Raw genomic sequence first — 26,073 nt, forward strand, 5'->3', positions numbered from 1 at the left:
TACCTTGCAACTTATCAAAGATTTTTTGCAGTTATCACAATAAATTTAGATGTAAAATTATGCACATATCATATTTTAAGCTGATTAACACTGATATAATTAAATGGTTTTAATTTCATTACAAAAATCAAATTCATTTTGGCTTGTTTACCTGAAAACATCAAAGTATTTTCCATTACCAATCCGCCATTTTGTATTAATCACATGACCTGGTCACGTGGATAGTATAACAGGTTTTAAAGCACTAATTATGTGCAGGTTTAAATACATATATATAAGTAAGTAAGTAAGTAAATTATTTATTATTGTGACATGTGCATAGTCAAATACAAATAACAATCGTATATGTGTACAATTATAGCACCCGGCCCAATGGGCCTATAAGTCACCAATGTAATGATTTCATAATGCATCACATAAAACATAGAATGTATAAATCATGGTATAAACAAATATAAAGTGTAACCTGATTCTGGTTAATGCTTACAAACAATATTTCAAGGGCCTCAAACGTTTAACGTTCTATATGGAACTTTTTATTATCATTGTCATTATTTTTGGATATCACAGTTTTTTGTTTTGTTATGAATAAATTCGTTTTCGCCTACACATAAAGGCAGCAACAATATATTTAGACATTTTACGAGGATATTTTGTCATTAAGTGTTCGAGTTTGTGTTCGGTCACTAGGTTTACAAATGAAATGTCTGTTAATAAGTTGTCAAATACAGTATTTCTAACATTTGAATATAAACAGCATTCTAGTAAGAAATGTGTCTCTGTTTCTATGGCTCCGGAATTACACAGTGTACAGTGTCTATCTTCTACAGATTCGCCGACATATCGACCTGTCTCTATCCGTAAAGGTAAAATGCCAGTCCTGAATTGAGCTAATAATGACCTTTCATTTTTCTTTAAGTTTAATAATAAATATTCCTCAGTTTTAAATTCCCTTTTGAACAGTCTGTATGTTCTTAATTTTGGTAAGTTTTGAATGTTTTGAATGTCTCGAGCCCATATGTTTGAATAATAACTATTAATGAGAGTTTTTGCTTGAGTGAGATTATATATTAGAAGCGTTTATTTTAAAGATTAAAGTAAAACACTCTAGATCTACTTACATTTTTCAGTGTTGAGAAATTGCAGTCTAATTCAAATTTATTTAAATATATCTGTAAACACGTCCATGCAGCTCGAAATCAAGGGAGGGAACGGATGGGTAGTGCCAAAATGATCCTATTTCCATTCATTGATTACATAACGAGAGGTTAATTATCATGTTTACAGGGTAATAGTAATGTTGAAAGAAATCTGAACACCCTCTACACCGTAGGCATGATACAGTTTATTGCTAGTTTTTTACCGGCTTCAACATTGGGATTTTAGTCTGGTTCCCTGTGATTATTGACGTAGTAACAGGGGCAGGTAATCCACACTAAGTGGATTATGGGTAAAACTAGTTAACTCCCACATCCGGTCAGTCATTCCTCCCTTCTTTGAGATCTGGAGCATGTCATTACACAAAAAAGTACAAACGCTAAGTTGATAAATACTTATGACTGGATGGTCATCAAACTAAAGCACGGCAATCATGCAAAGAAGACTTTCAACATGGGCCGTGTCCTTCACTCATAAATGACATGTGACCTTTACCTTGAAGTTCAAATGTTTAAGTTTTGCTTGATTTATTGTTATATATAATTGTAATTTTGGTATTTATAAATGGGTGGTCTTCATTTTCTCCATACTTATATATACACTACAAAATAAGGAAGATTAAATAATCGTGACCTTGACCCAGAACTGACCTTAATTTTTTTCCCCTTTAATTTGTCATAAGTTGGTAATCCTTCTTTATTGGAAACAGCAATCCTTGGTGAAAGACAATTAAGTGTTGTAAGTATATTCAAAATTTTATTGATTTCTATTACACGGGGACAGTTGAGGGGGTGTATTATATATCACTTTTTAACACGTTCCAATAGCTTATATAAAGCTGCATGCCTCCAGGTGAATCAAAATATTTTTTTTCAAAAATCAAACTTTAGAAAAAGGCACTGAGCTTTTAAGAAAAGTAAAGAGACATATAAGATAAAAGTAATAATTCCCATGTTTTGTGCGATTTCTACTGCGTTTCTAACGAAGTAAGGGCTATTTATGATGCATACTTTGGTCTCTTTTTTTTTTTCAACAAAAAAAATAACATAAATCTTGCTTTAAAAAATGTCATATATACATACTTTCACATGTCTACACAATCCTGTAGTATTTAGAACATCATTTTGTAATATGTATGTAGCGTGTTATTTTATTAAATTAAATAATAATGTAGATGATTAAAAAAGCAAATTGTATTATAAATGTTCTATTATAGTAGAAAGAAGTGAAAAAACGACATAAGGAAACAGGACATTAACGTTGCCGGCAGTTTGCGTTTAAGATAACGATTGTAAGGTTCATAAATTATATTTTTAAGTACATGTAACTTTTTTTTAAAAAAGGGGAGTCAAACAGAAAGAGGGGAACGAAGTTTAATTTCGATGTTAAAGGAACTCCACTGAGGTTAATAAGCCTAAAACATATTTTTTTTTTATTTTTTCGCATAGATCAACACGAGCACTTAAAACAGAAATAAAAATAAAATATAAGAAAGAATACATTGAAAATCGTGTGTTTGTGCGATTCTCTTTCCGATTTGAGTGAAAAGCGTTTAAACACTTTCCAATTTTGGGTCATTTTCCACTTTTATAATAATTATTATGGAAAAAAACGGAGCGAGATAATGATCTGAAATTTTGCACATAAGTTATAAGTATAAATCTACATCAAAATAATTATAGAGTAATAATCTCAAAATAATATTTCCAGTCCCGCCATGTCAAAAATGTATGAACTCTTTTAATATAAATTTTAGACAACATTATAAACTGTTTAAAATGTCACTTTAGGGACTCTGTAAACTTGTATAACTTTTCAATTGAGATCAGCCGTCTGAAACACACTACAGCTATAAAAATATTTTATTGGTACGCACACCATCAAGTGTGTGATTGTACCAGAGATAGGAATTTTCAATCGGAACATCCTCGGCTATTATACATAATAACTTCGGACATAATACGGATTGAAATTAGTTCTACCACGTACTTTTAGATGTAAACAAAACCAGAGCGTGTAATTAACAAATGTGTATATTTTATATACATAGGAAATTAAGGTTTATTTCGGTAAAATTATGACTGAAAACATATCTGACATTAATAACGAATTTAAAAATGCCCACTGATGTCGAATTTTAAACAAATATCAATGCCAACCGGTAGTCGATTTCTACAACCAAAATAGTAAGTATATAAATTGCGTAATGTTTACTTTTATATCTTTAATTAATTTAGATGGACTTTAACTAGATATATCGGAATAAGCATAGCCAACAACTCCAAGCATTTTCACATGTCGATCTACTTTCTTAACGTAGGTGTGACCGAAATACCGTATCCGTTCTGTGTATTCGAGGTCCTTTTGGTCTCAACCCGGTACGGAATTAGACCGGACCCATTGTAGTTTAGAAAGTAGTTCTTTAAAATTTTGAAATGGCCCAGTTTAAGTCATCTAGCTCTAGTTAGATTGGTCATAATTAAAGTGTATTTATTGCATGTCTGTAGTTTTTGTGTGTTATATGATGACATTAAAAGTTATTTTTTGTATATTCTCCAGGAACTCATTTGTTGGTGGAAGGATAAAAGATGCACTACCCACCAGCTGTCAGGAGTTTTTAAAGAGGTGAATTTAAACAGTGTTACAACAGAATGAAGATTTCTGAAAAAAGTAGATGGCTAACCTATTATATTTTGGGCCTCATTGGACTTAGATAGTGTTAATGTTTAAAGTTGAAGACATTATATAATTCATCAAGAACAGTGGAATACAGAATTAAGCCTCAAATTTGACTATTTTACTATAGAACAAATAGTACGAAAATTCACTGGTCCGAGTCCAAGATAAGAAATAAGAAAAATTGGAACTGGTTGATGGATATGGATGAAACTTTGCATCAGTGATGTGTTTATTAAAAGAAGTCAGGGAAATAAAGGATAACTGACAGGTTTGAAAAATTTAAATTTTATTTCAAATTTTAAATTTTGACATTTTAAATTGGGATATAATTATGTTGTTATTGTTATCTCCCCTTCAAATGTAGATGTCTGCTACATGTCAGTAAGCAGGGAGAAGGGTACAGAGGTTTTTCATGAAAGATTAACCACATTTTATTGAATTAAAACTGTAAAGATAAATTTCGAATTAAAAATGAAATTTAAATTTTGTAAAAAGCAGTTTATAAATTGATGAATTTTATTTTTGCACCCTGTGTTTAGCAATATACTATAAATCTAGCTTATTTTTATAAGATTTATATAGAAAGTGATAATTTTTAGAGGAATGCATCTTAAATTATGGATAAATTATGCATTGCAAGGAATTGGGGAGTGTGTGGTTTCAGATTGGTTACATTGGTAAAAAAAGGGATTGGCAAGCTCATTCCAGAGATCTCTAAGGGGCCCAAGAAGCACCGGCCATTGGATTCGAACAAGCACCATAGTAGCCTTTTGCTCATATGGACCACACATTATATGTTTTGATGTTTCAGCAAAAGATTGATGCTGTAGTAATCAGTATGTAAATATTCACTATTTTCTTGTATTTCAATGAAGCAGAACTGACAATTGAACAGGACAAATGTGATTTATAAAATTTGGAAATAAAGGCATTTTCAGTGTAGTGAAACTTGATGTTTTCCTGTGTTGCAGAATGTATTTGCTATTAATATATACACATAAAATATTTTCTGGTCATTAAACAGTGTACTTTATGGATAATTGGCTCATTTAGAGTAACACAGTTTATATTATTGTTGTTGTTGTTGTTGTTGTTGTAGCTGCTACATCAGTTAATTTAGGTTAGATTTATAATGTCTAAACTGCTATTTTCATGCAGTCATGCATTTTTCAGCACACAATATTTATATAAGCTCTCCTGTTTGAATTAGCAAATCTAGCCATTGATTAATTAAGACATTATTTTCTTTCTTTTTCAGATATCAGAATTACAGCATAAATGCCTCTTATAATTTTCTTAGGCTTGTAATAGTGTTGCATATTTTTTCAGACCGTACAGTTACCAACGCCTGGGTTTGAGTACAGGACCTTACCTTATCCTGGTAAAGATCTATGGAAGGACTCCTTCAGCTCAGTTTGGCAGCAGCTTTGTCAGGACACATTGAGAAGGTAATAACTTTTGTCTAGTTTGAAACTTCAGCTATTGACGGTAGCGACTCCCAATGCTCGGGCAATATTTTTTGTACCTAGTTATTTTGATGTATATCAGGAGAAAATTTCTCTAATTCTGACTATATTAAGACTTCTCAATGATTTAAAGTGGGAGACGGTATGTGTCATCTTTTTTAAGCCTTATTTGTTTGAGAGTTGGCTAATCTTACTTTGTCAGAAGACATAGCCCATGGTTATATGGTAACCTCTTTGCTAACCTTAAGATTACCTCTGTTTGTCTTTATTGATATCTTAAGCAAACAATGTAGGGTGTGTATGTTGGTTCTTTACTTTATTTACCATGGTATATAGGTAAAAATCATAATCAGTGCGTTTTATTACAATATTGAAGGAAAAAGTTATGAAAAAAGCACATTTAATTGTGATTACTTGTATTTTAACCCAAAATTTCATGCTCCCATTTAAAGAAGTGGAGTTTTTATTACAATTTTTAAGCAATAAGGTCTTATTCTTTCATAAAAATAATTGTATGACATTAGTCGGTAACATTAAACTTTATTCGAAGAAAATCCATTGACAGAATCAAAAGATATGACAGAATTTGTAATATAAATTTTTGCGTAAAAATTCTATTGGCCGAGCCTGACTTTTCGCATGAAGGTTCATATTTAAGAAATTGTACTGCATTAATGTAATTTGTTAGAGACATGTCAAACCTATATGATTGTACTTGTATAACACTAAGTTACTAGGAAATGAGTATAAAGTTTGGCTTAACTTAAATTTTGGGTTCATTTAGGTCTCAACCCGGTACGGAATTAGACCGGACCCATTGTAGTTTAGAAAGTAGTTCTTTAAAATTTTGAAATGGCCCAGTTTAAGTCATCTCTAGTTAGATTGGTCATAATTAAAGTGTATTTATTGCATGTGTGTAGTTTTTGTGTGTTATATGATGACTTTAAAAGTTATTTTTTGTGTATTCTCCAGGAACTCATTTGTTGGTGGAAGGATTAAAGATGTACTACCCATCAGCTGTCAGGAGTTTTTAAAGAGGTGAATTTAAACAGTGTTACAACAGAATGAAGATTTCTGAAAAAAGGAGATGGCTAACCTATTATATTTTGGGCCTCATTGGACTTAGATAGTGTTAATGTTTTAAGTTGAAGACATTATATAATTCATCAAGAACAGTGGAATACAGAATTAAGCCTCAAATTTGACTGATTTACTATAGAACAAATAGTACGAAAATTCACCGGTCCGAGTCCTTATCCGGAAACTGGATCCCGATAGAAATGAGTATAATAATATATGTATACATGTATTGTATATGTCGCGGAACAGGAACGGCGGTGTTACCCGGATAACGGTTTGTTTCAGGTCATTCACAGTTGTCACGATGTAACGCAGAATTTGAGAAATGGAACATTCTCATTGGACAAAATTGTATTTCAATCACTTATATCTTTAAGGACCAGTCCAAATTAATAGTTTATTTCCGCATTAAATAGCGGACGTTTTCAAGTATACTCATTGCTAACCCTATTGCAAACGATACTTCCCTCAACATACAAAGTCATATAAAACGAATAAAAGCACAACTCAGTCAAATTGTAATTTGTAGCTAAAGCAATTAACAACAATGCATACAATATTTCATCATATTTTATATCACACAATAATATGTATCTACTACTTTAAAGAAAACACTTTGACGCCATTTTACAAATTTACAAAATTTAATGCATATCTGTTCACACTACCTATGAATGAAATATATGTTATTCATAATAATTTACTTTCTACTTTTGGAAAAAATTAACGATATAAACCGGACGGTAACCCAAAGCTGAATAAACTTACACAGACCGAAATACTCCACGTGCACTCGTGTAACGCTTTACTAAATATCCTGACAGTGACTGTATTACCCTAAGGGGAAATAATTCCATTCTAATTCGTTCCTTAAACGAAAGAAATTTTATGTCTTTTAAAAAAAACCTACAAGGTCGAGCAAAAGATCCACGTCGCTATAGATGTGCAGTGCAAAAGAACCGCAACTCTGCCTTTACGCTCTCTATATTCATACATATGTGTTGTTTTATTTTTAGGTTTTCTGAATATGGGTTTCTGTCTTAGTTTTAAGTTTTTGACTGAGATAATTTTGTAAGTTTTTTTTTTACTTTTTAAATTGCAGATAAAATTGATGCACTGAGGAAAGTATTATGTTTAATGATAAACAAAATTAATGGTATGAATGTTCATTTCTTTAACATGTTATATTTTCTTTGATTGATATGTGTTCTTTTGTGTGTGTGTTTTTATTAGGTCGCATTGTCAATAAGATGTTGCAATCTGTATTTGTCTCAATGTGTTACCTTCGGTAAATAAATATATTATTATTATTATTATTATTATTATTATTATTATTATTATTATTATTATAATTGCCTAATTTTGGAGTTATTGTCCTTTTTTATTTTTACTCTTTGAACTTTGTCAGTGACATTACTCTGAATATAAGAAATAGTTTCTCTGCGTCGGGAGCATTACCCGGTTCACCGGCTCTTGTTTGCATTGTTGTTCTTTTTAATTTAACAATGTAACATGTCGATTGCCCGTGCGCTTGTACAAGCTATCGTATGAATCGTAATAAATTCTCATGTCCTGTTGATAGTTTACTGAATATTTTATAGAAACTGCAGACATACTTGTAGGACATCTAACCGACTGTTTTAATAAGATATTTGATTCAGGTCTTTTTCCTAAAGCCTGGTCATATGGTTATATCGTCCCAATTTATAAAAAGGGGACAAAAATGCTCCCAATAACTACAGAGGAATAACACTTAATAGCAACTTCGGAAAAATGTTTACTAGTGTTTTAACAAAGCGTGTTGAAAATTGGTCAAGTCAATTTAACATATCTTCGGATGCTCAGTTCGGTTTTCGTCACGGTGCAAGTACAGTCGACGCGATTTTCGTTTAAAATTCGTTAATCGAATATTTTTTATCACAAAAGTTACGCCTTTATTGCGCTTTCATAGACCTAAAGAAGGCCTTTGATTCTGTGTACAGGAATGCTTTATGGTTTAAGCTCTGTAAGGTTGGTCTGGATGGAAAAATACTTAGAATATTCAAAGCAATGTATGCTACTGTGAAGTCATGTATAAAACATTGTAACACTTTTACAGAATTTTTCGATATTTCGCTGGGTTTGAAACAGGGCCTAAATAATTCGCCAATTTTATTTTCTCTGTTTTTAGAGGATATTGAACTTTTTCTACAAGAAAATATTGATAGTGGTATTTCATTATTCGATTTGTGTTTAATTATTTTGCTTTTTGCAGACAATATGGCTATTCTAGCTAAAACTCCTATGGATTTACAAAACAGTTTAAATAAATTATATGAATATTGTATGAAATGGGGTTTAGAGGTGAATACAAATAAAACCAAAATAATGTTTTTTAGGAAAACAGGGCCTTTAAAAGATAATGAAAATTGGTATTATAATGATATTCTATTAGAAATTGCTGACAATTTCAACTATCTAGGCGTAGTTTTTAATTACAATGGGTCTTTTACACTTAATAATCAATACGTAATTGGTAAAGGTTTAAAGGCAATGTCTGTTTTATTAAAGAGCATCAATAAATATGAGTTAACCCCTAGCATTGCGTTGCAACTTTTTGACTCTTTTGTCGGCTCAGTGCTCAGCTATTCTAGTGCTGTTTGGGGATTTTCTAAATCAAAGGATATAGAGCGATTACATCTTCAATTCTGTAAATCTATATTAGGAGTGAAACAAAGTACTTATACTGCAGCAATCTATAGCGAATTAGGTCGTTATCTATTATTTATTAAACGCTAAGTGCAAATTATTACATACTGGCTTAAAATAATTAATAGCGACAATATCATTTTGAAAACTGCTATGTACGCTTCGTTTGAATTACATGAAAACAACAATCAATGTTGGGCTTCTAAAATACATGGAATATTAAATGAGTACGGGTTTTCTGATGTTTGGAACAACCCATTTCAATACGAAGCCAAATATTTTGTTAAACTTTATAAACAAAGAATGATTGACTGCTTTTTGCAAAAACTTTCTAGCGATATTTCAAACAGTCCATTGTTAAGTAATATATATGTACATTTGCATAACTCATTTGAAATGGCAAACTACCTGAAAATTCTCCATAACAGAACTTATAGAAATTGCATAGCAAGATTAAGATTATCGTCACATAAACTTCGGATTGAATCAGGTAGATATGGTGCTAATAGATTACCCCGAGAGGAACGCATATGTCAGCTTTGCGATAGTAATGAAATAGAAGATGAATTCCATTTTATATGTGTTTGTAATAGCTACTCTAATACACGTTCTCTTTACATTAAGCAATACTACTACAGAAGACCAAGTATGTTCAAATTGATTGAATTATTAAGAACCAAAAAGAAGTCTGAATTAATAGGTTTAGGTAAATATTTGTATTATGCTACAAAACATCGAATTGAACAACTAAATGCTTTGTAAATCAATGTATAAATTTGTCTCGTTGTATTTGAAAGTGCTATTGTTTATTTCTTGAAATTACTTGATAATGTGTCTAGTATGAAACATTGTTAAATGGAATCTTATCACAGCATATGATTAAGTTTAAAATCCATTTTTTATATCTTAAAGAATGTAAACGCTTTATAATAGATAAGCTCACTTTAGTATTAAATGGTGTTAACGTTCATTCTCCAAAAATATGCAAATTGAAAATTTGTGCTACAACTTTGTTCATGTACCATGATATTGTGTTTGATTGTACTGTATAAATGTGTGTAATATGACTATGCACTGAATGTATACGTCAATAAGTTATCTATCTATTTTTTCATTTGCATATTATAACTTGTATTTAAGAATAAGAAGTTCTTGCGAAATTTTCCTGTTTCTTTAAGTGACTTTAGGCCGAGTTGACTTGGAGCCGGGTTGACTTAAACCGCATAGAAATGTATCATCTATATGTACAAATTATTAAAATATATTAATTTTAAATAAAGTCAAAGCATCAGTAAGTATACAATATAAAGAAAATTACAGTCGAAATTTACTTATTAATTTATACACATAACTGTTGTCTAAATTGTTAATCATAAATTGTATAATTTTATTTCTTATAATCATTTTTTTGGCAGATTTTTTTCTATATTTTGATGTCTTTCGGTACGCCGTCAAAAATGCTGAAATACATGTATGTACTCAATATCGTACTGTATTTTTATAAAATGTAAATATCTGTTCTATTAGAATATCTTTTTAGTATATGTTATAGGTTATATACAGAGTTTTAAGAAATTAATTTTCGAGCGAACGAAGTGAAGTGAGAAAATAAGTTTCTTAAAACTCTGTATATAACCTATAACCGACTTACAGTTAGCCCCGCCGATTAAAGTCGAGTGCATTATGTAAATAGGTTCGGTATAAATTTAATACATAGAGGTGAGTTACAGCACTGTATGGTAAATATTTCGGCAAAATTTAAACAAAATAGAGGACAAACCTTGGCGAACTATGCAAGAAGGTATTTTGTAGTGCTAACTCCCTTGTGATCTAAAAATGACTCCTAAATTAAGACACATTACGACACGAAACATTTAAGTAGCTCATAACATTTGATCATTTTATTGCTAGAAATTTTATGATAAAATTATAATGTGTTGCCAAGAAATAACTGTATACTTTTATGGAGAAAGTTGAATAAAGTTAAGATAAAAACAAAAATTGTGTTGCAATCTCAAATGTACATACATGTATTTGTGTGTGTATTTGAGTTTATTTATACATTATAATTATTATTATTATTATTATTATTCTTATTATTATTTTATTATTATTATTATTATTATTATTATTAACTATTATTATTATCATTATTATTATTATTATTATTATTATTATTTTTATTATTATTATTATTATCATTAACTATTATTATTATTATTATTATTATTATTATTATTATTATTATTATTATTATTATTATATTGTACTCGCTACCGGTTATATGCGCGACTCAGAATGATGCCCAAATCCAGAAGCTTCTCCTTTCTTTAGCGTGCCAAATGTTAAACGACTCAAATAAAGTACCTAGATTTTAAGTCTCTTCCTAAAGACTGTTGGCCAGCCCGGGAATCGAACCCACAATGTCGAGATCACAAGTCGATTGAGCTATGCGGGCTGGCTCACATACATGTATGTATTTGTGAAGCAGTTAAATACTAAGTTGCCACGTCGCTATGGGAAGTGTAGGCAAAATAAACAACTGTTTAATAAAATTGTTATAGGAACATCAACTATTTTTGTCTTAATTGTTATTAAATTTTATTATTAATATAATATTAATTCAAATATAATATGGCAGCATTTGCAATACTGATATTGTTCACTCTCTTTTTTGCTGCAGGTGGTTATTATAATACATGTATTTCTATCATGTTGACAATGTTAATGTCAGAAACACTGCCATTTATTGTAAAAGATTTGCTATGGACATATGAAAAAATCGGATGTACTTCTGATACTTCAGTCTGTTTCTGTATGGTTCTGGATTCAAACATGTTTTTGTGGATTCATCATATATTAAAATCAAAGCTAAAGGTAATGTTTATAATTCCTTCTGACCAAAGTCCCTCCGAAGAACGTTAAAATCCCAAAGTTATAATCAAAAAACCTTTTTCATCAAACACTTGTTTGATAATAAAAAAAATTGTTTCGGCAAAATTTAAACAAAATAGAGCGATTTAACTGGCAGACTGTTAAAAAGTAGCTGACTGAACGCTTGTACTGAACTTATATGTAGTAGCTATGGGACATGCTTATCTTTTTAAACTTTATCTTTTAAACTTCATGTTTATGTTATACTTTGTTAAATTAGAGTCTTACGAATTAAATTTATAAAACATATGTTCTGTTCTGTTCTGTTTTATATGTGTACTTAAAATCATGCCCGATATTTGAAAACTTCGGAAATTTGCATTTGTGAACTCACCTACCTAATGTGTTCATTCAGTTGTGAACTAATTAAGACGTGGCCCATTTGTTCGACAAAGTTTAATGTCATTTTTCCAGCTCACCCGATCGTGTCGTCGGCATCAAATTCTTTCTTTATATTAAAGGCCCATTATGTCTCACAAAAGTCTGTCATTTTTATTTTTCAAAAACCTTTTTTATTTTGGGTATCTTGTTACAGTTTCAAATAAATTCTCATTTACCACATAGATGAACTATCTTTTCCTTTCTTTGCTCTGCTGGTAATAGTAATAATTATATTGAATTAGTATATTTTATTGAAATTTATTCAACAATTAACCATTAAGGAGCCATAACTGTGCCACAAGAAATTCAAGCAGAAAATCTTGATACTATGCACAACTAGGCATGGTGAAAAACATTCCTGTGAAGTTTCACTAAAAAACGCCTATCGGTTTTAGCGATGAAGCGCGGACAAGATTATCAAACAGACGGACGGACGAACAGTGCGATTACTATATGCTGAACCTTCGGGGCATACAAAGTATATATGACATGAGGCATCCGTATGTTGTTCTACATAAACTACATGTATCAAATATCTGTGGTTTCCTGATTGCTTTAGATAGTGAAAACTGTTGGGACATAATGTGAAAAATATTGCTTTGATTACGAAGTATAACGCCTTTCTAGTCCGTTTAGTTCATATGACTGATCAAAAGTATAAACATTATTGTCGTTTGAACAAGTTACACCACTTTCATTACTTGCGAAATGTATGATCATTTGATCTAAACCATGTTTTGAAAGAGGAATAATTTATTCAAGTAGGAGTATTGGAACCACCCAACTAGAAATTGCCGAAAAGTTTGAACTAAAAATACCACTAGCACAACAATTATGTCGTGCTGAACGATCTTCAAGGATCGAAAATATAACATTTATTGGTTAAATGCACGGGAAGACTTTTTACAGCAGCCACGGCACAAATAACACATAAAAATAGATAAATACAGAATCTCTAAAGAAAGCCCAACACGACAAAATTGAAAATGTTGCAGGCTCGGTTTGATTGTTTGACTATGATTGATTATTTGACTCGATTCAGTTTGACTATGATACAAAAGAGAAAGAACATCAAAACACTCGGCAACACTACGCCCCCCCCCCCCGTACACATCAGATAGACTCGTGTTTCAATGCCCTTTCTATTACATATCTATCATTTCACACTCTATCAAATGTCTTTCGACAGTCAAGGTAGCATACGTAATCATTGCTATTTTTATTTTTTGAAAAAATACATGTAGACCTACGTATCACTAAGTGTGAGCGAAATTTTTGCCAAATTTTAGGGGTACTTTTTATTTTGTACGAGTCCATAAATTTGCAATTCTACTACAATTTAATAATATCAAAAGCTGACAGCTGAAAACTGTAACTCTGATTCTATTATATCTTATTTCTGCATTGAAAAATTAATTGCTTTCTGTAATAATAGATCTCAGGTGGGTGATTTCAGACCAACTTGACTCTCTTGTACATTGTATAAAACTTTCAAACATTATATTCCTTTAATATTAAAGAGCAATAATGTTTACTTGATATTCGAATTTACTAGTGTTAAATTTGTTTTCATTTGTTTTGTTTTTTAACTTTGAAAAGTCAGACAATTTAAAGATAATTTATAGAAGTAAGTAGAGTTTATATTATTCTTTCCTGCACCTTTATGCAGATAATGGCAAGCTTTACAGACAAATTTAAGATGACTCTTTCTAAGATGTCACCGACACAACTAGCGGAATACTATTCAAGCTGGGCTGAAAATATGGGATATGAAAAGGTATTTCTTAAAGAAAATTTACTTTATTTTGTTCGTTTGTTTTTGTTGTTGTTGTTGTTTTTTGTCTGTTTTATTTGTGTGTGTGTTTTATGTGTTTGGTTTTTTTTTTCCATTTATTTATTTATCAATATTTATTTCTATTATTATAATTGGGTATTAATTGTCGTTTTGCATTGTATTTATAAAAATGATACGAACTTTTTAACTGTGAAGTTATATTTAATCAAAAAAGCACAATCGCAATTAATTCTTAAATCTCCGTAAGACTTACTAACAGAGATGTAGATAAAAAAAATTATGTCTATGTTACTAAGAGGATTCCAAACACATTTAAGAATATACTGACCGGATATGGTGTTTCCGTGAACATTCAATCGAATCTTCTCAAACTTCGGAAAAGTTATTAGATTTGATAAGGCATTTTGCATTTAAACACAATGTTATAAATATAGAAGGAATGGAACATAATGTTTAAACATAACATAGATTTTCTGTTTATCATGTTTTCTAGGACATGAACGAGTGCAAGTTCCGTGCGTCTTCAATAGTTGCTGACGAAATGGCAGCGTGCTTCCCTGAAAAAAGAGATCAGCTACATATCATGGACATTGCATGTGGAACTGGTCGTGTTGGGACTGCGGTAAGTAATATTCACTATTGTAGATCATGTCTGGACTGCGGTAATTAATTTTAACTGTTGTAGGTCATGTCGGGACTGCGGTAAGTAATTTTAACTATTGTATATCATGTCGGGACTGCAGAAAGTAATGTTAACTATTGTTGGTCATGTCGGGACTGTGGTTAGTAATTTTAAGTATTGTAAATCATGTCGGGACTGCGATAAGTAATTTTAACTATTGTAGCTCATGTCGGGACTGCGGTAAGTAATTTTAACTATTGTAGGTCATGTCGGGACTGCGGTAAGTAATTTTAACTATTGTAGATCATGTCGGGACTGCGATAAGTAATTTTTACTATTGTAGGTCATGTCGGGACTGCGATAAGTAATTTTAACTATTGTAGGTCATGTCGGGACTGCGATAAGTAATTTTTACTATTGTAGGTCATGTCGGGCCTGCGGTAAGTAATGTAAACTATTGCAGGTCATGCCGGGCCTGCGGCAAGTAATGTAAACTATAGTAGGTCATGTCGGGCCTGCGGTAAGTAATTTTAACTATTGTAGGCCACGTCGGGACTGTGGCAAGTAACGTTAACTATTGTAGGTTATGTCGGGCCTGCGGTTAGTAATGTTAACAATTGTAGGTCATGTCGGGACTGCGGAAAGTAATTTTACTATTGTAGGTCATATCGGGCCTGCGGTTAGTAATTTATTACTATTGTAGGTAGGTCACACCGGGCCTGCGGTTAGTAATATTAACAATTGTAGGTCATACCGGGTCTGCGGTTAGTAATTTTAACTATTGTAGGTCATACCGGGCCTGCGGTTAGTAATCATACCGTGCCAGCGGTTAGTAATTTTAACTATTGTAGGTCATACCGGGCCTGCGGTTAGTAATCATACCGTGTCAGCGGTTAGTAATTTTAACTATTGTAGGTCATACCGGGCCTGCGGTTAGTAATATTAACTATTGTAGGTCATGTTGTGACTGCGGCAATGTTAGCTGTTACATTCTATATGAGTTACTAAGTCGATTATGCAAAGTAAGGGTTTAGAGAAATTTGAAAATTATTCAAAAAAGATACTTTACATTTCTTCCGTATTACCCCTTACCATCTGGAACCGGAAGTGCAAGTGATTAACCTCAGAGCCAGGCCAGTGTAATTATTTTTGAAGTCTGACCAGCAGGCTTTATGCTAGCACTGTCAGTAACTTTATGTATGGGTAAGAGTTTGTATTTAGACGACCGTAGGGAGTCTTATCAAACTCTTACCCATATAACTGCAAATCGGCTCTTACAACTTGATATCAGATGAAAATATAGAAAGTGTCACCTCTTTAATTTAGCATAACATTATTTTTCACCGGCAGTCACGTACAAACAAGGATGGGGTCCAATTACTTAATCTGGCATGTAAAACAGTGAGTTTTCAACAATACCTAGGATTGTTTATGCAATTCATTCCTGTCATATAAAACAAAATAATGTTTTTCTTACTTTTTGCTAGAAAATATTAACAGCCAGCAATTAATAATTGACATTTTTCTTAGAGTTAAAAGGATATCAAAAAGTTACTGTGTACTCATTTGTATCTGCGAGCTGAGCTCCATGTGTATTATCTTTGTAATAAATTTGAATCCTCACATTGCTACAGTGTTTAGAAACACCTGACCTTGGCTTATTAAAATATGCCAATCACAATTTTTACTATCAGCACTGGTTTCTTCATGAAAAAGCGGTTACACTAATTACTGCCGAGTAAGAGCCGATTTGCAGTTATATTCAAATAAGTTACACTTTAAATGGAATGTTCAAATTGAAAGCAGCGCAAATTCTTTTTTTGCACAATGTGGCCGACCCACGTGACCTTTTGGATATCGTAGTCACGCATTTCACTCGATTTAAGTAATATTTTTACCGTTTCTTTGTGAATAGTTTGGAGATAAATATAGATCTGTATTTATACATTACATTATTATTAACAACTGCATATATATATATTACATGCAGTTGTTAATAATAATGTTATATCTATATATTTCTATTCATCATGTCAAATGATTAATAAATGCATGTTGGTTGCCAAATTTATTTAACACGGCTGTAACCTTTAATGAAAGAAAATAGATGCTAAAGGATTAAGTTATAAAGATAATAATATTAAGGGTATTTCATTCGTGTAAATTGCAATGAATTTTGAATCATTCGGTACATGCGGTATTATTTTAAAAGCTTTTTGTCCTACAAATTCTACAAAAACAATCACTCTAAAAGGCAAGCTAAAGTATGTTTGCCATGGGAACCGAAAGAAAAATACTGAAAAAAACTTTAAAATTGTCCCCAGGAATCATGGGTTTTCATTATATGTTTACAGAAGAAAAAAATTTAACAGTCATCTTCTCTTAAACCATGTAAGTTTGATCTCAGGTAGTTTGCCTCTACAAAGTGTGTTCAAATTATAGCCCCTAGGGTTAAAGCTGCATGCCTCTAGATAGATGATAGTTTTTATGAAAATTTTGAATTTTTTTTTAAAGTATACAACCAAAAGGAAGCTATTTATACATTACAAACAGCACTCACAAACTGAGGTCAAAATATTCGGAAATAGCCATTACTGCGTTAGTAACGCAGTAGAAATATGCTTATATGTACATACTGAAAAATTTATCTATAGTCGCATGAAACATGTAAATTATTACTAACATCTTAATTTTGTTTTTCTTTGCCTGAAATCTTAGTATATTTTTCTCAGGTTTGATTTTATTGACATATTTTTGTTTCTCTGCAGCTTTGAAATTGGCACTGTCCCGAGGGGGGGGGGCATTACATATGCAAATGCTAGAGCCCTAGAACGCATTATAAAATTACATTTGGGTGATCTAGCATCGATGTAATGCTATAAAGCCTGGTATGATGTTTAAATTGTTGAAAAAAAATTAATAAAATATGTATAGGATATACATTTTTTTCTCTATAAATACAGTTTTTATTTTCATCGAGTGGTATGAAAATAAATATTTCACGAGTGGCGGTAGCCACAAGTGAAATGTGATAATTTTCATATCACAAGAAGAAAATTCCTATATGTATAGAAAAGAACTTGAATTTTCTGTTATTACATTCTTTTTCTCTTTTACGACCTCACATTTCTTAAAAATTCTCTTTTAATTTGTATAACGACTGAATTAAGAAGAAAGTAGTCCGACAAGTAACCAGTGAGAATACGAAACATATTTCACTGCTGTTAAAAATAAATCTTTTTAAGGTGAAAATACGGAAATTGAAAATACGCATTTTATTTCATCAATATTTCTCAATATTTCATTATAAGTATATATAATAAAAGAAATATACGATACTTAAACTTTTCCTTTCGATTAGAAAAATGTAACAATTCAGGCATACAGCTTCTATGGTCAATACTTATTGAACTTCAAAATTGTAACATAGAATGCCTCTTCTACACATGAATATTGTACGTAAACCGGAACAAAATATTATTTGATATTTTAACTAGGGTATTTATCCGTTTCGAAATGATTTTGTGCATGCCTCATTCGCCTTTAAAGCTTTTATCTACCATGTTTATTTCATAGAAGTAAAACAATAATTTTTGCTGCAGATATATAGCTTTATACACTTTAAATTACAAAAAGCCATGTTTTCTTTTACAATCATTAGAGTCTAGACATTTGCACTTAATTTTAATTAAATGTTTAAACTTGCACTTTTATGTGGTTATGAAATTTGTGGTTTTGGAAAAAAGACATTATTGGCAGACATTCAATTTTATTAATCAAATAACGAAAACTACTTCTAGCGTAACAGTATGTGCATGTATTGCTGATTGCCATTAAATGAAAAAGTTGAAACGAAATATACGAAACATAAAACTTCATAAACAGAAATTTGAACAGATAACATCTTTAATTGTAGGCCATAAATTAAAGGAAGCTTTCCGCTTACATGTATAAAATTAATGCAATTAAGTAGAGTTACCCGAATTCAATTCGAACTTTAAATGAATAACTGGCGTCTGGATGATATTTTCTTCATTCTTCTACTCAAGAAAGTCTTTAAGTTAAGTTACCAATGATTCGTTGAAGATACAGTCTATTTTGTTGATCCTTTTTTTTTCGCTCTTGATTGGACCGAAATTGCATGGGTTAATTTCAACCTTCAAATCCTTACTGGCTACATTTGTATTTTATCTTCTGAAAACAGTTTGCTATTACATATGTATAGTACAATTGCAAGGCAAATTTCAATAGTAGACATGTTGTCTTTCTGTTATGTATGGTGGCTGATTTGGTACACTTTGCGTGTTGCGTTGTTGATAGCGACAACACAACCTACATCGTTATCGCCTATTTGTCTTGTCGCTAGCGAAACGCGCCAAAACGCGCGTTGTCGCACTGTCATCCTGTCGCTAGCGAAGCATGTAAATCTGTACGTTGTCGTGCGGCGTATTGTCGCTTGGCTAATATATATACAAATAGCCAATCCTTCGATTTGAGCTGAGTGACAATGTGACATCGCGGCAACACGCCGCACGACACGCGCTGTTTCTCGAGCATCATTTACGACAGGACGGCAAGACGAAAGTCCGACAACACGCCGTTTGGCGCTTTGTTGTACTGTCGCTTGTGACAACACGACGCTCGAAAGTATTCCAAATCAGCCACCATATTTATGTAATAAATAAAATATGTTCTGCCTAATTCAACAATTCCGCCAATGTAAAGAACCTGAATTATTTTCTTCACAGCTGGCAGCGTATGGGTTTACGAACATAGACGGCCTGGATTCTTCATCAGGAATGTTAAATGTGTGTATGAAAACTGGACATTACCACAACCTTTATGAGGAATATTGTGGTTATAATACATTACCTATCCAAGATGGTACGATTTTTATTTGTAGTGTTTAACAAGCCGTTTAATAGAATGCTTTTATTTCTTACGTGATAGGCGTTTATAAGCTACTTTCAATATTTTGTTGGTGTCCGTGACCAAGTGGATAAGTTTGTTTGGCTTCAAACAACTTGCCCCTTACCGCTATGTGTTCGAATAATGTCAGAGACCTTGAATTCTTCTATATAAGAATGATATCAAGCAAGCTGGCAGAACGTCATTGGTTCTACTCAGCTGCCTACTTGTGTCTGATATAATGTATAGAGGGGCACCTGTGGTCTTCCTTCTCCACGTGACCGTTATAATATATAGTGTCCGTATGACTTAGAACACAACAATACAAACAAACAAACATACAATCCACATGTGTTATCATTTTGATTCAACGCATTGTATTTGATGGTCTAACCAGTATTACTACGGTTGGTTAACACACAGATTTTGCAAGTCTTATTTACATTGCATTTATTGTTAGGTAAGTAACAGCGGTTCAGACAAGAGTAAGAGATATGGCGTTGTTATAATCCAAATAACTTAATTTTAACACATGTACGAGGGGTGTCCCAGAATTACGTGGACTTTTGCTGTTACTCAAAAACTACTGAAAATAAAAACAAACAAAATTAACATGAACAAAATGCAACTTTATTGCATAAGTACAAAAAATTTCAAAGTTGTCCGGCAACTGGATCAGTGTCTGTGAGCAGGGTAATGAGACAAGGGGTAGCGGGTGCGGGGCAGTCCATTCCGACGTTACGACGTCATTCCGGTGGCGTCGCTAGTTGTTAATAAATGCGTGGCGTCGAATGTCAGTTTTTTTTCAACATAGTCGCCGCCTAACTCAATACACCTATGGTGTCGATATATCCACTGGTCGTACACCGCCCTCTCTAATAATAATAAAGCATACTATTAACTTTTGTTACGATAATAGTGTTAAAGACGACGGTGATAATGCTGACGCCATATTATTATTGTTATTTTATTATTATTATTTATCATTATTATTTATATTATTATTATTATTATTATTATTATTATCATTATTATTATTATTGTTGTGGAGTTTATTTTGTACGCAAAGACAATGTGTGTTAACAAGGGAAATAACCTATCATGCGCACTGCTTACTATAGCAGTTTGAGTTCACTTTCTTAAAAGCTGAAGCGGATAAATTGCGTTTACAATAATAAATTGTGATTAGCTTAATTAAAAAAAAAAAAATTTAAACACAAAATTATTGCTTACCCTTGAATAGTACTCAGCATTGACCTTGGTGTAACGCCTGTCCCGATCTATGACGTCCTTGACTTCCTTCATTGACGCCGCAGTCAACGTTGACTTTCTCCCACGACCCTTGTCGTCTTCAATGTCCTCTCGGCCGTCTCGAAAACGCTTATGCCACTTGAAAACGAGTGATCGACAAACAGGAGGTATCACTTTTGAAGTCTCCAACATTTCCTGCGTCTGTGTTGGCGTCTTCCCAAGATTAACACAAAACTTGATGATAGTCCGATGTTCCGCGTAATCCGTGGACGTCATTTTTTGTTAAATATCCAAGAGCAACGGTTGTCAGTTGACCGCTGGTAAACAATAACGGAAACAGCTATGACGTCAAAATTTCAAACGAATGTTCATATGACGTCACTGCATATGCTTATGACGTCGCGCTTTATTTTACGTATAAATACGCAAGATATACGAAAGTAAAGACAACTTAGTAATACAAAATATTGGACTGCCTCCGCCCTGCGCATACTGCGTTACTATAGCGACGTAAAATATAGAGAAGCAATGTTAGAAATTTGAAAATAATGGACATATTCATTAAGGATATGTTAAAGGTATTGTGTACAAATTTGCTAAAAAAATGCATTAAAAAATAAAAAAAAGGGTTATAGCAAAATTCCATGTAATTCTGGGACACCCCTCGTAGTTTTGGATTGAAAATACGTAACGTACCATAATATTCATTTGTCTGTATGATGTTCTTTCTTGTGTTGATTATTATTATTATTATTTCAAATATAGATGTATATGATTGTTTGGGTGTAGCGGGTGGAATTGGAGGGGGTCATATACCTTGCTCTGGAATAATGGAAATGATCCGAATCGTAAAACCAGGTGAGTTTGTCTTTCATCTTTTGTACTATAATTAAGCCTTGGGAATGCGATCGTTTTCTATTTTCAAAAACTTTTATTTTTTGATAGCTTGTTACAGTTTCCAAAAAAAACACTATTTGCCATATAGTTAAACTATCTTTGCTTCTTTTGCTCTGTTGGCAATTTAAAGAATTTGTGTATTGGTATTTTGTATGAAGTCTACTACTTTGTTATCATAGTGTTACCTTTAATTTAGGACACGTTCAGCACTGCACAAACATCTTACATGATTTTAATCCACCTGAAAGTGAAACACAAACACTTATTTGACATATATATAAGATGAATTTCTGAGGCATAATGTGCCTTTAAAATGACGTCGTATGTCCCTTTTGTAACTGACGTACAGAATGAAGCCAGTAAATGAAATTTATTATTTACGTCACTAAAATTCTAAATGACATTTATACATGTGCTAAACATGGAACTATTTTTTTCAGGCGGACTTATAATAATAGCGATGAGGAAAGAGTTTGAAGAACGCGTGGGCAAGGATATAGAGGACATGGACGCGCTTATATCAACAGTGGAAAATAAAAACAAGGCGGAATTAGTTGAAAGGCGGGAAGTGGATAAATATTTTGTTGATAGAGACGGGATTCTCTTTAAAATACGAGTGAAATAAAAATGACACTACTTTTTGTAAATTGTCAGTGACTAGTTTTTGCAAATATATATATATATGAATAAACGATAAAAAATTATAATTATATTGAATAAGATGGAAGAATCGGTCATTTATTGTATATTTATATGTCATTTTATATGTCCTTATATATGCTATGTTTTAACAACCGTTACTTTTGTAAACAAAATTTAGAAAACGGGTTACCGCCGTATAAAGTACTGCAATATAGTTGTCCTCTATTTTTGTTTTCGATTTGCCATAATCATATATGAATATCGCCATCAAACTAGTTTTTTCTTGACTATAATAATACTGTAATTATATAAGTATGGTAAAGTATATATGTCGCAGTTCACCCATTTATTCTGGATGTTGGTCGGTCTTTGGACTTAAGAATAGGATATGACTGTAAGACTATATTGCGCTTAAATTCTACTGAACTTTGCTCTGGTGAATTCAAAGTGGCTTACCTCCGTCTTCGTATGATAAACTACAAAAACCACCACATCATTATATACGTGGTACAAGAGGAAACATGTAAAAATTGAAAAAAAATAACTGATTGACGTAACCCTGCGACATCCTTGTACATACTGTGACCAATAAGACAGTGTTGACCCCGAGACATACCGGTATGAACTTGTTCGCGTTTATCTGTAATAACGAGTCCTATCAGCATAACAAAAAACATGTTACTCGTATTCGTTCATTTTTTTTTAATTTGAAACTTTTGTTCCTTAAGAAGTTGCCCGAAAGTTTGTCAAGATCAGTGGAGAGAACTCTTGTAATAAAACGTTATATATGCATTGTGCACTTTCGTAAGTTATCACCCTTCTACACATATGAACGTCTACGCAACTCGACTCCAAGAATCACTTTCGGTTCTAGCTAAATGTGGATTAAATGAATGGCCAAACACTGATCCTTTTCTGTGAAAAGAGTACAATCACCTGTACCGAGCGGCCAGATATCAATCTTTGTAAAAGAAACGTGCTTAATAAAATATTATAACGCACCTTAAAAGAGTAGATGGTTAAGTTTAATTCGTAATACTTTAAACAACGACCTGGGATTTACCTCATACATTCTGCAAACATTACCAACCTTTTGGTGTAATTAGTAATACTTTAAATAACGACCTGGAATTTAACTCATATATTCTGCAAACATTACTGACCTTTTGGTGTTATTAGTAATACTTTAAATAACGACCTGGAATTTAACTCATATATTCTGCAAACATTACTGACCTTTTGGTGTTATTCGTAATACTTTAAATAACGACCTAGAATTTAACTCATATATTCTGCATACATTACTGACCTTTTGGTGTTATTCGTAATACTTTAAATAACGACCTAGAATTTAACTCATATATTCTGCAAACATTACTGACCTTTTGGTGTTATTCGTAATACTTTAAATAACGACCTAGAATTTAACTCATATATTCTGAAAACATTACTGACCTTTTGGTGTTATTCGTAATACTTTCAAATTAAATAACGACATAGAATTTAACTCATATATTCTGCAAACATTACTTACCTTTGGTGTTATTCGTAATTCTTTAAATAACGACCTAGAATTTAACTCATATATTCTGCAAACATTACTGACCTTTTGGTGTTATTCGTAATACTTTTAATAACGACCTAGAATTTAACTCATATATTCTGCAAACGTTACTGACCTCTTGGTGTTATTCGTAATACTTTAAATAACGACCTAGAATTTAACTCATATATTCTGCAAACATTACTGACCTTTTGGTGTTATTCGTAATACTTTAAATGACGACCTGGAATTTAACTCATATATTCTGCAAACATTACTGACCATTTGGTGTTATTAGTAATACTCCAGATAACGACGTGGAATTAAACTCATATATTCTGCAAACATTACCGACCTTTTGGTGTTATTAGTAAAACTTTAAATAACGACCTGGAATTTAACTCATATATTCTGCAAACATTACTGACCTTTTGGTGTTATTAGTAATACTCCAGATAACGACCTGGAATTAAACTCATATATTCTGCAAACATTACTGACCTTTTGGTGTTATTCGTAATACTTTAAATAACGACATGGAATTTAACTCATATATTCTGCAAACATTACTGACCTTTTGGTGTTATTCGTAATACTTTAAATTAGGACCTAGAATTCAACTCATATATACTGAAAACATTACTGACCTTTTGGTGTTATTAGTAAAACTTTAAATAACGACCTGGAATTTAAGTCATATATTCTGCAAACATTACTGACCTTTTGGTGTTATTAGTAATACTCCAGATAACGACCTGGAATTAAACTCATATAATCTGCAAACATTACTGACCTTTTGGTGTTATTCGTAAAACTTTAAATAACGACATGGAATTTAACTCATATATTCTGCAAACATTACTGACCTTTTGGTGTTATTCGTAATACTTTAAATAACGACCTAGAATTTAACTCATATATTCTGCAAACATTACTGACCTTTTGGTGTTATTCGTAATACTTTAAATAACGACCTGGAATTTAACTCATATATTCTGCAAACATTACTGATCTTTTGGTGTTATTCGTAATACATTTAATAACGACCTAGAATTTAACTCATATATTCTGCAAACATTACTGACCTTTTGGTGTTATTCGTAATACTTTAAATAACGACCTAGAATTTAACTCATATATTCTGCAAACATTACTGACCTTTTGGTGTTATTCGTAAAACTTTAAATAACGACCTGGAATTTAACTCATATATTCTGCAAACATTACTGACCTTTTGGTGTTATTAGTAATACTCCAGATAACGACCTGGAATTATACTCATATATTCTGCAAACATTACTGACCTTTTGGTGTTATTCGTAATACTTTAAATAACGACATTAAATTTAACTCATATATTCTGCAAACATTACTGACCTTTTGATGTTATTCATAAAACTTTAAATTAGGACCTAGAATTTAACTCATATATACTGAAAACATTACTAACCTTTTGGTGTTATTAGTAATACTTTAAATAACGACATGGAATTTAACTCATACATTCTGCAAACATAACTGACCTTTTGGTGTAATTAGTAAAATTTTTAATAACGACATGGAATTTAACTGATATATTCTGCAAACATTACTGACCTTTCGGTGTTATTCGTAATACTTTAAATAACGACCTGGAATTTAACTCATATATTCTGCAAACATTACTGACCTTTTGGTGTTATTAGTAATACTCCAGATAACGACCTGGAATTAAACTCATATAATCTGCAAACATTACTGACCTGTTGGTGTTATTCGTAATACTTTAAATAACGACATGGAATTTAACTCATATATTCTGCAAACATTACTGACCTTTTGGTGTTATTCGTTAAACGTTAAATTAGGACCTAGAATTTAACTCATATATACTGAAAACATTACTGACCTTTTGGTGTTATTAGTAAAACTTTAAATAACGACCTGGAATTTAACTCATATATTCTGCAAACATTACTGACCTTTTGGTGTTATTAGTAATACTCCAGATAACGACCTGGAATTATACTCATATATTCTGCAAACATTA

The 26,073-nt window shown here is 31.8% G+C and overlaps 1 protein-coding gene across 1 annotated transcript; it reads left to right on the forward strand.

Annotated features, from left to right (window-relative positions):
- The first annotated feature begins 13,939 nt into the window (after positions 1 to 13,939).
- On the forward strand, positions 13,940 to 23,035 carry LOC132752000 (uncharacterized). Its single transcript, XM_060742230.1, has 5 exons — positions 13,940 to 14,163; positions 14,675 to 14,803; positions 19,552 to 19,687; positions 21,728 to 21,820; positions 22,300 to 23,035. The coding sequence occupies exons 1-5, from the start codon at positions 14,050 to 14,052 to the stop codon at positions 22,482 to 22,484; spliced, it is 657 nt and encodes a 218-aa protein (XP_060598213.1). The 5' UTR covers positions 13,940 to 14,049; the 3' UTR covers positions 22,485 to 23,035.
- The last annotated feature ends 3,038 nt before the right edge of the window (positions 23,036 to 26,073 follow it).

This window comes from Ruditapes philippinarum, unplaced genomic scaffold (assembly GCF_026571515.1).
Source record: "Ruditapes philippinarum isolate M1 unplaced genomic scaffold, ASM2657151v2 ctg2159_1_1_1_1, whole genome shotgun sequence".
In the NCBI taxonomy this organism is placed as follows: domain Eukaryota; kingdom Metazoa; phylum Mollusca; class Bivalvia; order Venerida; family Veneridae; genus Ruditapes; species Ruditapes philippinarum.